This window comes from Podarcis vaucheri, assembly GCF_965113315.1.
Source record: "Podarcis vaucheri genome assembly, chromosome: 15".
Taxonomy (NCBI): Eukaryota; Metazoa; Chordata; class Lepidosauria; order Squamata; family Lacertidae; genus Podarcis; species Podarcis vaucheri.
The window spans coordinates 46,650,128-46,665,052 of record NC_138753.1 but is presented as its reverse complement, the minus strand read 5'-3'; the positions used below and the strand labels follow the sequence as shown (position 1 = coordinate 46,665,052).

The following is a 14,925-nucleotide window of genomic DNA, read 5'->3' as shown; positions in this document are numbered from 1 at the left end:
GAACAATGTAACAGTCAATCCCTCTTTCCAGAAAACTCTCGGAATTGTAACCCCATGAGGGGTACAGGGGTATATCATATAGTGATAGGTTAGGAAGTCTGTACAATGCATGATAAAAAAGTATGTTGTGTAAATAGAAAACTTGAAAATGTGTGTGTGTGTGTGTAGCTTTGATGACTTTAAAAGGAATTGAACAAATTCATGGACAGATCTAGCCAGTGGCAACATGGAGAGACAGCACGCACTGAATAGACCAGACCCTTGCTAATGCACATCCTACTGCCTTGCTGTACCACATCCCAGAGCAGTTGTTTGCTCCAGTTCACTTTTGCAGGATAGAGACCCCAACATTCCTGGCAATTTGTCCACACCAACAGAACTGCACTATCCAGACCAGAAATCAAACCTGTTGGGACTGCTTCAGAATCCATGCTTCAGATCCTTACCTTATTATCCCCACATATGGAGCCATCACGAACCAAGAATGGGTCCTTCACTCCCGGCCCTTTCATGTAGTCCAAAGTGACACACAAGCGATTCTGCACCTTTGCATAAATTATCGCTGCATTTTCGATAGCATAAGGCTTTTTACCTGGATATTCACACACCAGCTTGCCACACTTGAGGTCCCTGCAAAAGAAGCATGGGTGTGTGGGAGGACTCACAGGTGATATTAGATGCCTAGAAGAATGAATCTCCCATAACACAGCTATTGGAGCACCTACAGGTAAAGTGTTGGTTCATTGCCAGAATTCCTGAAAAAGGGAATTGCATGAGCATAGCTCAAACCAAGCCTTATTAGGAATGGTTGAAGGAGCTGTGTATGTTTAGCCTGGAACAGAGGAGACTGAGAGGAGATATAGCCATCTTCAAACATCTCAAGGCTGTCACATGGAAGAGGGAACAAGCTTGTTTTCTCCTGCTCTGGAGGATAAGATTCAAGTTACAAGAGATTCCAACGAAACACCAGGGAAAACCTTCTTACAGTGAGAACTGATAAGACAGTGGAACTTTGGGAGTTCCTTTGGGAGGTTGTGAACTTGGAGGTTTTTAAGCAGAGGTTGGATGGCCATCTGTACAGATGCTTTAGCTGAGATTCTTGCATTGCAGGGGGCTAGATTAACCTTGGGACCCTTCCAAATCCACAATTCCATGACCCTACAATTCTATTAGAATTGACCTGGAAATATGCTGCCAATAAGCAGCACACAGGCCAGCAAAGCCATATGGTGATGCTTTGGACTACAATTCCCATCAGCCCAAGCATCACAAGATTGGCTGGAAATGATAGGAGGTGCAATCCAAAACACATGGAGGACACCAGATTCGGAAAGGTGGTGTAACCATTTGGTATGCTGGTTGTTCTAGTCTAGGTGTGGGGTACATTTGGCTCTCCAGATGTTGCTGAACTACAGCACCAATCAGCTCCAGCCTACGTGGTTAATGGCCATTGCTGCTGCATTGTACTGCAGCAGCAACTGGAAGGCCAAAGTTTTTTCACACCTGTTCTAATCTGCTCCTCATAAAACTGCTGAGAAGGCTATTTTGGTACTGGACTGGAACACACCAGATTGCCAGTTATGTCGAACAGAACTCAGGCACTATAACAGTTATAACTGTAGTTTAACCAAATTTGTGGCTTTTGCATGAAAGAGGGAGCCATATTTCTAGTAGTTTTACCACATCTCTTGTTTGCCTGGACTATGGCCTCTGTATCATGCTGTTAAGTGATGCTGATTCAAATGAGTTTTAGCACACATCAGGTGCAGGTGTGTGACAGAATAAATTGTACCCTGTATATCCACCCTGTAAAACTTCCTGCTGCACAAACACCGCTGCTTTGGGCTGTATTCCATAAATGCTCTTAGTGGTAGGAATGTGACCTTCTCATCACACAATTTCCATTTTTGTTCAAAACGTACTGCCACTGACAGTTCTCATATCCTTTGGCAGAGGAACCACAATGTCCCATCCTGTCCTTTTGACTGTTGATTTCCTCATAACACTGAGATGATCCACTTTTTGAATCTGCAATATAGATCAGAATTATTATTTATTGATATGAAGCATTTTCATCCTATTCTTTAGCAGAAGTGGCAGCAGCAACAACAAACGGTTTCCAAAATGGCACAGAAATATCATTGATAAGATGGTTCCTGCTCTCAGGCTTACAATCTAAAAGACAAAAGGAAAAAGGGATTGAGAGGGAAGTGGAGGGGAAGAAAGCTCAGGTACTAGTTCTTAGAACTTACAACATTCTTCTAAGGATTACCGTATTTTTCCGTGTATAAGACTAGGTTTTTCCCCTTTAAAAAATGTCAAAAATTACGGGGCGTCTTATACTCTGGGCCATCTCCCCCCATTTTTCTTAAATCTGAGTCCCCAAAAATATACATGGGTGTGTCTTATACATGGGGCCGTCTTATAGATGGAAAAATACGGTAGCTAGAATGGAATGATTCAGTGGGGAGGAACCAAACCTGTTGGGTCTTTCAGATAAGCAGACAGAGAGGCCCCACAATCCCATTGCTCTCTTTCCTGAGGCTACAGATTAGGACATAATGCTCTGTAATGGCCTGTCAGACACCTCAGAACACTCTTTGCTACCCCTGCCAGTCACTGAAAAGGGATGCATGAGTAATGTACACAGCAGCTTCAAGGAGACTACTGCATCTCTTGAAATCTGCCGGATTAAAAATCAAAATCTACTAGTCTGAATACTGGGTGAGGTGTGGGGGATGAAGGACAGAGAAGGAAAGAGAGAAGGGCTGTTCAGAAGGGAGAGATGAGAGAAAGAGCTGCTTTCAGTTACCTTTTCCAAATACTTTGCGGCACCACAAATCTGCACTTTGGCATGTTCCTTCCATGCAAATCCCTGTCTCCCCCTCACAATTCTGTCCATCCTGGACATAAAAATTCTCTGTGCACTCAGCAGAGGTACCATTGCAGTATTCCTTCAGATCACAGTATTCATCTTTAGTGCCTCTGCATAATGTGCCTTTTGCTTTCAACTGGCAGGAAGAAAAGAGAAAGGAAAGCTCTGAGTTGCATTTCAGGCCTCTGAGACATTGATCTCTGCAGGCATTTTGGCACATACTTAGACCTCAAACTCTGCTTTGTGTGGATGCTACCTTCTCCTTGATAATGTGTGGTCAAGACTGGGGGGAGGGTCCTGCCATCACATCAGCATTGTTTCCAGCACTCTATGAAGTGGTGCAGGGCTGGGGAAACAGGGTTGTTTTTGTTGTTTCTGCTAGTAATTGTAATAGTAATAGAACTTGTCAGCTGCTTAGTGAAAGCACACAAAACGTTTCCTTGCAACTTAGAACAGTTCTCAAGAGCATAAGCACAGGTAAAGGAACACATTAAAACAAAAGCATGCAATTTTGTAAAATCCACAAAACAATCCCTAGAAATAGCAGCGAGCAGTTCGAAAGCATGCAGTGCAAGTAGATAAATAGATACCGCTCCAGCGGGAAAGTACCGTAAATTTCGCTCCAAAACACGCACTTTTTTGCTCCGAGAAAGTAAGGGAAAATGCCTGTGCGTGTTAAGGAGTGAATGCACGGATCAGAGCCATGGCTGCCGTCAGTCAGGCAAAGCGGGAGCCACTTACACGCTCTACGAGGCTCTCACTTTGCTTTCTTTAAAGCGACCTGGAGCCAGGAAGGAGGGAGGGAAGGAGAGCCATAGCAGCAAAGCCGGCAGCAGCCGCTTACACGGGAGGGAGAGACGCTGGCAAAGGTCTGCGCGCTCTCTAAACAGAGCAATGAGGCTGCAGAGAGACGGCAGGAAAGATAAAATTTAAGCAACCAGCAGCAAAATAAAACCAACCTCGAGCTCTGAGCCACGCAGTGAAAACCAGGAAGTAAAAAAAAAGGCTGGGGAGGGAATGAGGGAGAGGGGGAAACTTATCCCCGCGTCTCAGCTGATCGGCTGGGATGGAGCAGCTTGTTTTCAGGCAGGATAGATTTGAGCATTGTCTGGGTCCTAGTGCCCCTACCGCTTTTTTGTGCTCCATTCTATTGCTGCTAGTGGCTGCTTATCATTCAGGCTGCAAGGAGGAGCACTTTTACACAGCTAATGGCGAATCCCCTGCAATCAAAGTCCTCCTCACTTGCTCAAATCTATTCCGCCTCAAAACAAGGAGCGGAAGGAAAAGGCTGCAAACTGTTAAATGGAAAAAAACCCAGGCACAGGGCAAATACCTTAAGTATACCTTTAAAGCAACAGTGCTCTTTCCCTCCCTCCTCCCCGCTGAAAAGCTCCTTGTCCCTTGAGTTCTTTTCCTTCCCTCCCCACTTAAAACGTTGTTACAAAGCACGGATCCACATGGATCCTCAGGATTTTTGCATTGGGCTACCCCAAACTCACTGTCAGATCACATGTCTGTGGCCACAGCATGAACCATAAAAATCATACATCCACTGTTTCATTTAGAATATTTTTTCCTCGTTTTCCTCCTCTAAAAACTACATGCGTGTTATGGTCAGATGCGTGTTATAGAGCGAAAAATACGGTAAATGACGTTTCCGTGTGCTGCTCTGGTTTTGGTGTTCCATTGCACCAGAAGCAGCTTAGTCATGCTGGCCACATGACCCAGAAAAACTGTCTGTGGACAAACACCGGCTCCCTCAGCCAGTAAAGCGAGATGAGCGCCACAACCCCAAAGTCGTTCGTGACTGGACTTAATTGTCAGGGGTCCTTTACCTTTACCTTTATATTTGGCTAATGAAATAGTGTCACACCCCAGCTTCACATTCATGTGACCAAGGAGAAGGGAGTCCAGCCTGCTCCCTAATGATGGACTGTTTAAGCCTACTTTTCTTTCAAACATGTTTTGTTCACACCCTTAAAATACATAACACAGATTTGTATGAATAACAATACCCACTGAATAGACTGAAACAAGAAATCTGATCCCTTCCATACATCAGTAGTATGACCATCTCGCTGTATTACAACTCCATCAAAGAAACAATCCACCTGGGTGATTCCACGTTCTAGCATTATGAAAGAGAAACTCTCTATCCACTGTCTCCATATATTCTGCTTCTTAATCATGGATCCTATTCCTCAGCAAAGGCCCTTTGGAGGCTGCTTGTGGCTTTATATATCTCATTGGTTTCCTTCAGATTTGTTGAGCTTGCCTCCATATTCAAAATTTGCTCTGCATCCCTCACCATCCTACAACCCTGCTTTGGGGAATAGCTTGAACACAAAAGGTCTCTGGTTCAATCCTCAGTATCTCCAGGTAGGGCTGAGACTGTCCCCTGTCTGAAACCCTGGAGAGTGCCTGCCGGTCACTGAAGACAAGATTGAGCTAAATGGGCCAATAATTACACAAACTTTGCTGTCTTTACAACCCCATTCATTCCAATGAAAAATAAACAAAACACAAACAGTGGGGAGGAGGTGTAAACAGTTTTGTGAATCGAAAGCAACAGTAACAGTGAACATTGGACTGATTTCCATTCTGGACACGGGACAAACAAGTGAACATGGATGATTCTGTCAGAACTCTCTGGCATCTCTAAGAGGGCATGGGGCTTGAGGCTAGCTTACCCTGCAATACCTCGACCAGCAACAATCACCATGGGCACAGGCTTTCCCTCTTCTCAACAGACAATTTGGCTCACAGCATGGATTGCTTTCACATTCCTGGAAGGGGGCAAATGGGATAGCAGGAGTCAGGAACCTATAGACACATTGCAGTCCACTTTGGGAGAAATGTTGGAAGGGCCAGGTGATCAACTTCATTACTCCACCTCACCCCACTATGCAAACTCAACTCACACAAAGGAAGCATCCCAGCTGGTGGTGACCTGTGACAGGGCCTTATTGGTGGTGGCTCCCCATTTGTGTAACGGCCTCCCTAATGGGGTGTCAATCTCCTTCATCATCAGCTTTTAGGAAAATTTTTAAAATACTCCTGTTTCAATTTGGGTATTTGATGGCTGAAAGACCTGTCCCTGGCAACCCCAAAATTATCGGCAATTATCAGCAGGCATTTTAAGTAAGCTTTCTGTTTTATCCACTGTATGATTTCTAGCAATCTGATTAAGTGGTACAAAAACCGCCGAAATAAATATAAATAACACTGACAGTCCCCAGGCCTTCCTTCTGGCTTGCATAACATCTGAAAAGGGAGGAAGAAGAGAAAGACACACAGCACACAATACTTCCTGGACACGGGGGACTGTGCAAACCACACACACAGCCTTCCCTGGGGTGCGATTTCAAGATCCATCCAGGAAGGGAACATTCCTTTTGCCAATGGGTTCCACAAACACTAGTAGGCAGCAGCAGCTTTCCAGAGGCTTCCAATCCCAGGAAAGGGACAGAGGAGGTAGCTTGAGCCCCACCGGAGTGTTTGGAGTTCCAAGGCAAAGTTCAGATAGACATTATTATTATTATTCAGAAATCACCTTTTACATACATGTCTTGAGGTGGTAACAGACATATAAAAACAGCTAAAATAGTTTTTTGAACAGTACAAAAAACAGTCATACATAGGTTTTAAAGTAATACAAACTGAACACCTAAGGCAGAGACCTTTTCAGGCAGCTGGAAAAGTGTGGAAGTTAGGAAGGCCAAGTTGTTTTGTGCAAACTGCCTATCTCACCAGCATTCCCCTTGTGACCTAAAAGTGTACATGGTATTTTGCTGCCCTTTCTTAGCATCTGAGCTATGTTCTCCCTGGGTTTGGTTTATCTATCGACTGTGTTGCATTGCAACTGGGTGCTGAACTGCACAGCATTCTATGTCGTGGCTGCCAATGTGTCAGTGTGGGATCAGTTATTTTTTTTCCTTCTCCCACTGAAGGGGAACTGTGTCTGCATGGGCGTATTCGGGGGGGGGGGCTATGCTCATGTGGGTCTAGTCAGTGTCTGGATGGGAAACAGCCTAGGAACTGTCTTGGTTTTCATGATGAAAGAAAGGCACTGAGTGACAAGTTAACTGTATATAAAAACATTTATTTTTCATGTTTCATTTATTTATTACATTTGTTTTCTCAATCTTCCACCAAAGGATCCCAGCATGGCAAACATGTCAATGCTAAAACAATACTATTAGAACTTTTTAAAAAATTAATCCTTTAAAACTCTTAAAAGCAATAAGCAATTCTCAAAACTAATCACTTCTAGACTGCTAGGGACAGATATTTCAGCGATCAAATGTCTGGGTGAACAGGAGGAATGTTTTAAATTTTTTCCTAAAATTTAATAACAAGGGAGATTGAGGCCCTCACTAAGAGTGCATTCTGCAAACAGGGGAACACCACTGAGAAGGCACAGATGTGGCTTATTTAAGTCACCATTAGCTCTCTCTCCTTTATTTGCTCTTCTTTCTGGCTTCTCTTTCTAACAAACCTTTGCTGTGCCACAGTCACACTGCTCCCCGTCTTCCACCACTTTGTTTCCGCAGTAGGGGGCTCTGTACATGAGATCCATGCGTGGCTTGTTCAAGAGGCACTGCGATGCTCCGGACTCCAGAAAATTCCGGAAATCTTTTATACTGCAGCTGCTGAAGGACTTGATGCCGCTGGCCTGCCTGTGGGCAATAGGCAGTAGAGAAAAGCTTCCATAGCACAGAAAACCATGCCAAAGGTGGTATGATGTTGTGGGGAAGACAGACTAAAGACACCCAGATTTATGCGTTTTCTACCTCCAAGCTGATTTGCCCAGTGAAGAACCCCTTGAGCTGGTCCAATACATTTTGGCACCTGAGGTGAACCACAAACTGGTGCTCCGCTCCCCGCCAGGGAAGAAAGTGAGAGTGAAGATTTGCATCAGGAATAAGTGTGAATAAATATCTACATCACAGCCAGTTGCTCCTGGGGATCCTGCCACCTGAGGCAGTTGCCTCACCTTGCCTCAAGGGTGCCTTATCTATTAAAAAGTTTGTGGAGCGAAATGAACAGTGTCTTTTATTAGAATACCCAGCAGAAAGTGACTTTTAAAACAATGGATATAAGGTTGAAACCATGGGCGAAGCTATAGTCTCTATGTGTCAGTGTAAAACAGTTTCCTTTTTCCTGTGGAACCGTGTGTAAGGAGAATCAGCAAAAAGTGGATTAGACTCAACTGGGAGTTGAAATACTATTTTTCTTTTTGCTTTGTTTCTGGTAATACGTTGCCCTGTTTGGTGGAGGTAACTCCACTTCCCCCATTTCCCAGCGATTGGGGTGAAAATTGGATTAGGCGTAGAAGAACTGAAAATAATATTTTGTATATTTCCTGTTTGATAGATTGGATTACTTTTACCGTTTTTACATTTTCCTTATATTTACCAGTATTGTTCAACTGAATCTACCCCCCTTGTGGATTACAATTAACATCCAGGACTTTGGTCAGGAAAACAAAATTGTTTTGAGAACAGGCTTCCTTATCTACTGCAGGCAGACTGAGAAGTTAAAAAGAGCAGTCTGAGACAAAGGCTGACAGAGATGAGGGGGAAGGGGAAGGAGAGAAAGAATAGGGAAGCCACCTAGTAGTTAGAAGGAGCTATTACACAGACCTGACTATATTTTTGGAATACCTCCTCTAGCTATCTCATCCATTAGATATAGGGAGGGGAGATAGGAGGTGAAGTATTGAGGTTGGAAGAAACGACACAGGACAATAATAATAAAGGATATAAGAATAAAAAAATAAACATGGCAGCAAATAAACCACCGTCTGGAGCAGGAAGCTCAACAACAACAATCTGGATCCATTTCAGTCCAGCTTTTGCCCTGGTTATGGGACCAAAACGGCTTGGGTCGCCCTAACAGATGATCTCCACAGGCAGCTGGATTGAGGTGGGTCAGAACTGCTGATTCTTTTAGACCTGTCAGCAGCCTTCAACATTGTCGATCATGAACTTTTGGACCACCACCTTGCCGACATGGGAATTCAGGGCACAGTCCGACAATGACTGTGCTCCTTTATCTCAGGTCGGGGACAGAGGGTGGCTCTAGGGAGGGAGTTGTTGCCGTGGCACACTTTGGTGTGTGGAGTCCCGCAGGGCGCAATCCTTTCACTGATGCTTTTCAAAATCTTTATGCGCCCCCTTGTTGAGATTGTCCAGAGCTTTGGGCTGGGTTGTCATCAATATGCTGATGACACCCAGCTTTATCAGTTGATGGACGGCCGCCCTGACTCGGCCCCGGACACACTGACCAGATGCTTGGAAGCTGTGGCTGGATGGCTGCGTGGGAACCGGTTGAAATTAAATCCTTCAAAGACAGAGGTCCGCTGGCTGGGTCGGGACGACTTGGGGTTGGGGGGCCAACTCCCATCTCTTGCAGGGGCTCAATCAGTGCCAGTGCCTTCTGTCAAGAGCTTGGGTGTAACCTTCAACACCACTCTTTCCGTGGAGGCGCAGGTTGCAGCCACAGCAAAGGTGGCATTTTTCCATCTCCGCCGTATTACGCAGTTGGTCCTTTACCTTTCTCGCCCTGATCTGGCCACAGTGATCCATGCGACGGTCACCTCCAGGCTTGATTATTGTAACTTGCTCTATGCAGGGCTGCCCTTGAAGCTGACCCAGAAACTCCAGCGGGTGCAGAATGCCGCGGCGAGGCTCCTTACGGGGTCCTTGCCACAGGATCACATTCATCCAGTGCTTTACCAACTGCACTGGCTCCTGGTGGAGTACAGGGTCAGGTTTAAGGTGCTGGTTTTGACCTTTAAAGGCCTATGTGGCCTAGGACCTACGTACCTACGGGACCGCCTCTCCTGGTATGCCCTGCAGAGGACCTTAAGACCACAAATGACAACATTTTGGAGGTCCCAAGTCGCAAGGTGGTTAGATTGGTCTCAACTAGGGCCAGGGCCTTTTCAGTACTGGCCCCGACTCGGTGGAATGCTGTCACAAAAGACTAGGGCCTTGCGGGAATTGACATCTTTCTGCAGGGCCTGCAAGACAGAGCTGTTCCGCCTGGCCTTTGGTTTGGACTCAGTCTGACACTTATGTTTCCCTCCCCTTTTGGTTTTGATCTATGGGTTATTATTAAAATGAGGCTGCATTTTAAATTGTATTTTTAACCTGTATTTTAAATTGTATTTTCACTATTATGTTTTTATTGTAATTTTACTGGTGTTAGCTGCCCTGAGCCCGGCTCTGGCCGGAGAGAGCAGGGTATAAATAAATTATTATTATTATTAATATTATTATTATTATTAACTCAAGGAAGAAGAGGATCTGCTCAGGATACAGATCTGAGACTGAAATTGCAGATTTAATTTTAGATCTGAAGAAGGACATTAGGGAACAAACTAAGGCTCTTGAGACGAAAATGGATGGAAAGATGGAGGACATACCTGTACAGATAAAAGAAATGTCAACAAAAACAACAGTTTTGGAAAAATCAGTACAGGACTTAAAGAAAAAAACACAAGAGTCTTGAGGATACGTCTTAAAATATAAAGGTAAAAAGTACAGATGCAGAGACCCGGCAGAAGCAGATAAGTTTTGGAGAAGATATCAAAAAGAATGAGGAGGGAAGAGACCTGAAGAAGAATTGAAGGAGTGGTTGGAGGCTGTAGTGGAGGAAATAAAGGTGAAAATAATGTACAAGAAGATTTAATTTGTATTTAATTTTTTGATAAATTAAAAAATTAAAGGAAGATGGAGCTGAAAATTTTAATGTGAAATGTAAATGGACTAAATGATAAAAAGAAAAAAAACAGAATATATGTTAAAGAAAAAAATTTGGATATGTTTGCAAGAGATGTGGCGAGGAAGAGTGATAGTTGTTCAGGGAAGAGTGATAGTTGTTCAGGTGATATCCCAAGGAGAAAAAATGGTGATTGTGGGAATCTATGCACCAAATGAGAGAAAATTGGAATTTTATAGAAGAGAAAATGAGTTTATGGACCAAAAAATGATTTTGCTGGGAAATTTGAATAGGGTGGTCTCACCGGATATGGACAGAATAAAAAAGAAAATTAATTCTAAGGAAGGGAGACTACCTGTTACTTTCTTCAAACCAATCAAGGTTGAGAATTTTAATTGACAGATGTTTGGAGATTCAAACATCCATTAGGGAGAGAGTATACACATTTCTTAAAACCCAATTAATCTGCAGGCCATATTGACTCGATTTAGACAGTAAATGACCTCTGTTAAGAACAAATAAATAATAATAATAATAAATTTTATTTATATCCCGCCCTCCCCAGCCGAAGCCGGGCTCGGGGCGGCTAACAACAATAAAATAGTAAAGGTAAAGGTACCCCTGCCCATTCGGGCCAGTCTTGCCAGACTCTAGGGTTGTGTGCTCATCTCACTCTATAGGCCGGGAGCCAGCGCTGTCTGCAGACACTTCCGGGTCACGTGGCCAGCGTGACAAGCTGCATCTGGCGAGTCAGCACAGCACACGGAACGCCGTTTACCTTCCCACTGGTAAGCGGTCCCTATTTATCTACTTGCACCCAGAGGTGCTTTCCAACTGCTAGGTTGGCAGGCGCTGGGACCGAACGACGGAAGCGCACCCCGCCGCGGGGATTCGAACCGCCGACCTTGCGATCGGCAAGTCCTAGGCGCTGAGGTTTTACCCACAGCGCCACCCACATCCCTACAATAAAATAGTACAACATTCTAAAATCATTTCATTATAAAATTAATTCAAATCAAATTGATGGCAACCATTGGGCTAGAGTTCTGTGAAGATTGCCAAAGGAGGGAGTCAGGCTGTGCCCTGACCAAAGGCCTGGTGGAACAGCTCTGTCTTGCAGGCCCTGCAGAAAGATGTCAAGTCCCGCAGGGCCCTAGTCTCTTGTGACAGAGCATTTCACCAGATTGGAGCCACAGCTGAAAAAGCCCTGGCTCTAGTTGAGGCCAGCCTAACCTCTCTGTGGCCTGGGACCTTCAAGATGTTTTTGTTTGAAGACCGTAAGTTCCTCTGTGGGACATACCAGGAGAGGCGGTCCCGTAGGTACAAGGGTCCTAGGCCGTATAGGCCTTTAAAGGTTAAAACCAGCACCTTAAACCTGATTCTGTACTCCACCAGGAGCCAGTGCAGCTGGTATAGCACCAGGTGAATGTGATCTCGCAGCGAGGACCCCGTAAGGAGTCTTGCCACGGCATTCTGCACCCGCTGGAGTTTCTGGGTCAGTCTCAAGGGCAGCCCCACGTAGAGCGAGTTACAAGAATCCAGTCTGGAGGTGACGGTTGCGTGGATCACAGTGGCTAGGTCAGGGAAAGAGAGGTAAGGAGCCAACTGCTTAGCTTGGCAGAGATGAAAAAATGCCGCCTTTGTCAGCAGCCTTCGACATGCAATCTGCGCCTCCATGGAAAGGGAGGTGTCGAAGATTACACCCAAACTCTTAACGGACGGTGCTGGCACTAATTGCACCCCCGCAAGAGATGGGAGTTGCCCCCCCCCGTCCCATATCGCCCCGTCCCAGCCACAGGACCTCTGTCTTCGAAGGATTTAACTTCAACCGGCTCCCACGTGACCATCCAGTCACAGCTTCCAAACATGTGATCAGTGTGTCTGGGGCCAAGTCAGGATGGCCATCCATCAACAGATAGAGTTGGGTGTCATCAGCATACTGATGACAACCCAGCCCAAAACTCCGGACAAGCTGGGCGAGGAGGAGCATAAAGTTGTTGAAAAGCATTGGGGAGAGTATCGCACCCTGAGGCACTCCACACACCAAGGAGTAGCGTGATGACAATTACCCCCCAAGCCCCACCCTCTGTCCCCGACCAGAGAGAAACGAGCGCAGCCATTGAAGGACTGTGCCCTGGATCCCCACGTCAGCAAGGCGGTGGTCCAGGAGTTTGTGATTGACCATGTCAAAGGCTGCTGACAGGTCTAGAAGAATCAGCAGCCCCGACCCGCCTCGATCCAGCTGCCTGCAGAGATCATCTGTTAGGGCGACCAGAGCCGTCTCAGTCCCATGACCAGCGCGGAAGCTGGACTGGAATGGATCCAGAGCCAATGTTTCATCCAGAAACCCACCAAGCTGTTCAGCAACCGCTCTCTCAATCACCTTACCCAGGAATGGAAGATTTGAAACCGGGTGGTAATTTCATAGATCTAAGGGATCTAATGATGTTTTCTTTAAGAGCGGGTGCACCACTGCCTCCTTCAGTTCCCCTCGGAATGTCCCGGTGCCAAGGGACAAATTGATGATATCCCCTAGGGGGGCCCGCACCTCGTCTGGGCATGCTCTAATCAGCCAAGACGGGCACGGGTCAAGAGGACAGGTGGTGGGCTTTCTAGCTCGGAGGAGTCTGTCCACATCAGCTGGGAATATCTGGACCCGAGGACAGTCGAGGGGCTTCCAGTTCTAGGCTGTTATCTCTGCTAGTACCCACCAATCACCCTGACAGATAAGGTTTTGTGGATGTTTATAAATTTTTTTTTGAAATGATGAACTTCGGGTAATCCTTTCTTAGAGGTATAGAAGCTATTTATTCAGACCAACAGGCAAAGTTAATAGTAAATAATGTAGTAACAGAAAAATGTAATATAATGAAAGGAACAAGGCAGAGTTGTTCCCTGTCCCCATTATTGTTTATTCTGGTACTGGAGACATTGGTGAGGAACATAAAAGCAGACAAAAATATTAAAGGTATTACAGTGAGGCGCAGATCATACAAACTTAAGGCATTTGCAGATGACCTGGTAATAATGGTAGAAAACCCCTTGGGAAGTATACCAAGGGTATTGGATAAGATTAACCAATTTGGCCAAGTCACATGTTTCAAATTGAATAAAAATAAAACTAAATTGCTGGTAAAAAAATATGACAGAACAGAAGAAAACGAATTGAGAAAGCTAACAGAGTTGGGGATGGAAATTAAGGTGAAATATTTAGGGGTGCGGTTGACAACAAAGAATATAAACATTTTTAAAGATAACTATATAAAAGTTTGGAATGACATCAAAATAAATATGGAAATATGGGGAAGAATGAAATTATCATCATGGGGAAGAATCTCAGTAATAAAAATGAATGTATTGCCAAGAATGTTATTTCTATTTCAATCTATACCGAAAGTCAATGGAACAGGACTCTTCAAACAATGGCAATATATCCAAATTTATTTAGCAGGGGAAGAAATTTAGGATTAAGTATAAATTATAAATTATTAACAGATGCCAAAGTTAGAGGTGGATTCGCCCTACTGGATTTAAAATTATATTGTGAGGTGTCTTGTTTTTGTTGGCTATGAGAATGGATGACATTGAGGAATCCAGATATCTTAGATCTGAAAGGTCATGATAATAGATTTGGGTGGCATGCATATCTTTGGTAGGGAAAAGCTAAAGTTCATAGGAGATTTCTAAACCATATTATTAGAAAATCAATTTATGTTGTTTGGGAAAAATATAATAATTTATTAGAGAACAAAACCCCATGGTGGCATTCACCATTAGAAGTGTTGTCAGATTAAAAAAAATATGGAAAAAGAATAGGCAACATTTAGAGAGTTGTTAACTGAGGAGGAAAATCAATTGAAAGTAAAAAAAAAGTTTGAAGACATAAGACATCTGTTAACTGATTGGCTCCAATACCATCAATTAAATGAGATTTTTAGGTTGAATAAAGGAGTTGATTTTGTTAAAGAATTTTTGAGTTTGCAGAAAGAATTGTTGGAAAATAATGAAAAAGTTCTGTCAAAAATGTATAACTTGTTGCTGGAATGGGAAACAAAAGATGAGGAAGTAAAATCTGTAATGGTATACTGGGCAAAAACAGCTTCTGGTCTGTTTTCTGCTCAGAATGGCAGCGCCATCTGAGTTGTCCTCATAAAGGCAACCGGTTCGGGGCTGCTCTGGGCTGTGGGGGAGAGTGTTTTGGGCTCAACACCACCCCCCCAAAAAAAAATCCCACAGAAGAGTGGGACTTTGAGGGGATCCAGCGGAGTTAGATAACAACCTCCCTACAACCTGTAGCTGTCTCCAGCAGCGAGCGGGTTCCC

At 44.4% G+C, this 14,925-nt stretch overlaps 1 protein-coding gene across 3 annotated transcripts in view; it reads right to left on the bottom strand.

Moving 5' to 3' along the window:
* LOC309519436 (disintegrin and metalloproteinase domain-containing protein 2-like) overlaps positions 1-14,925 on the bottom strand; it is a 61,940-nt gene that overhangs the window by 23,377 nt on the left and 23,638 nt on the right. For 2 of the 3 annotated variants that reach the window (XM_082200416.1, XM_082200414.1), the window contains exons 12-16: positions 7,374-7,554; positions 5,566-5,661; positions 2,813-3,011; positions 1,923-2,028; positions 447-630 (exon numbers count right to left, since the gene is read on the bottom strand). In XM_082200416.1, the coding sequence (XP_082056542.1) occupies positions 447-630; positions 1,923-2,028; positions 2,813-3,011; positions 5,566-5,661; positions 7,374-7,554 (766 nt within the window). The remainder of the gene's footprint in view (positions 1-446; positions 631-1,922; positions 2,029-2,812; positions 3,012-5,565; positions 5,662-7,373; positions 7,555-14,925) is intronic. The other variant, XM_082200415.1, reaches the window with a different exon arrangement.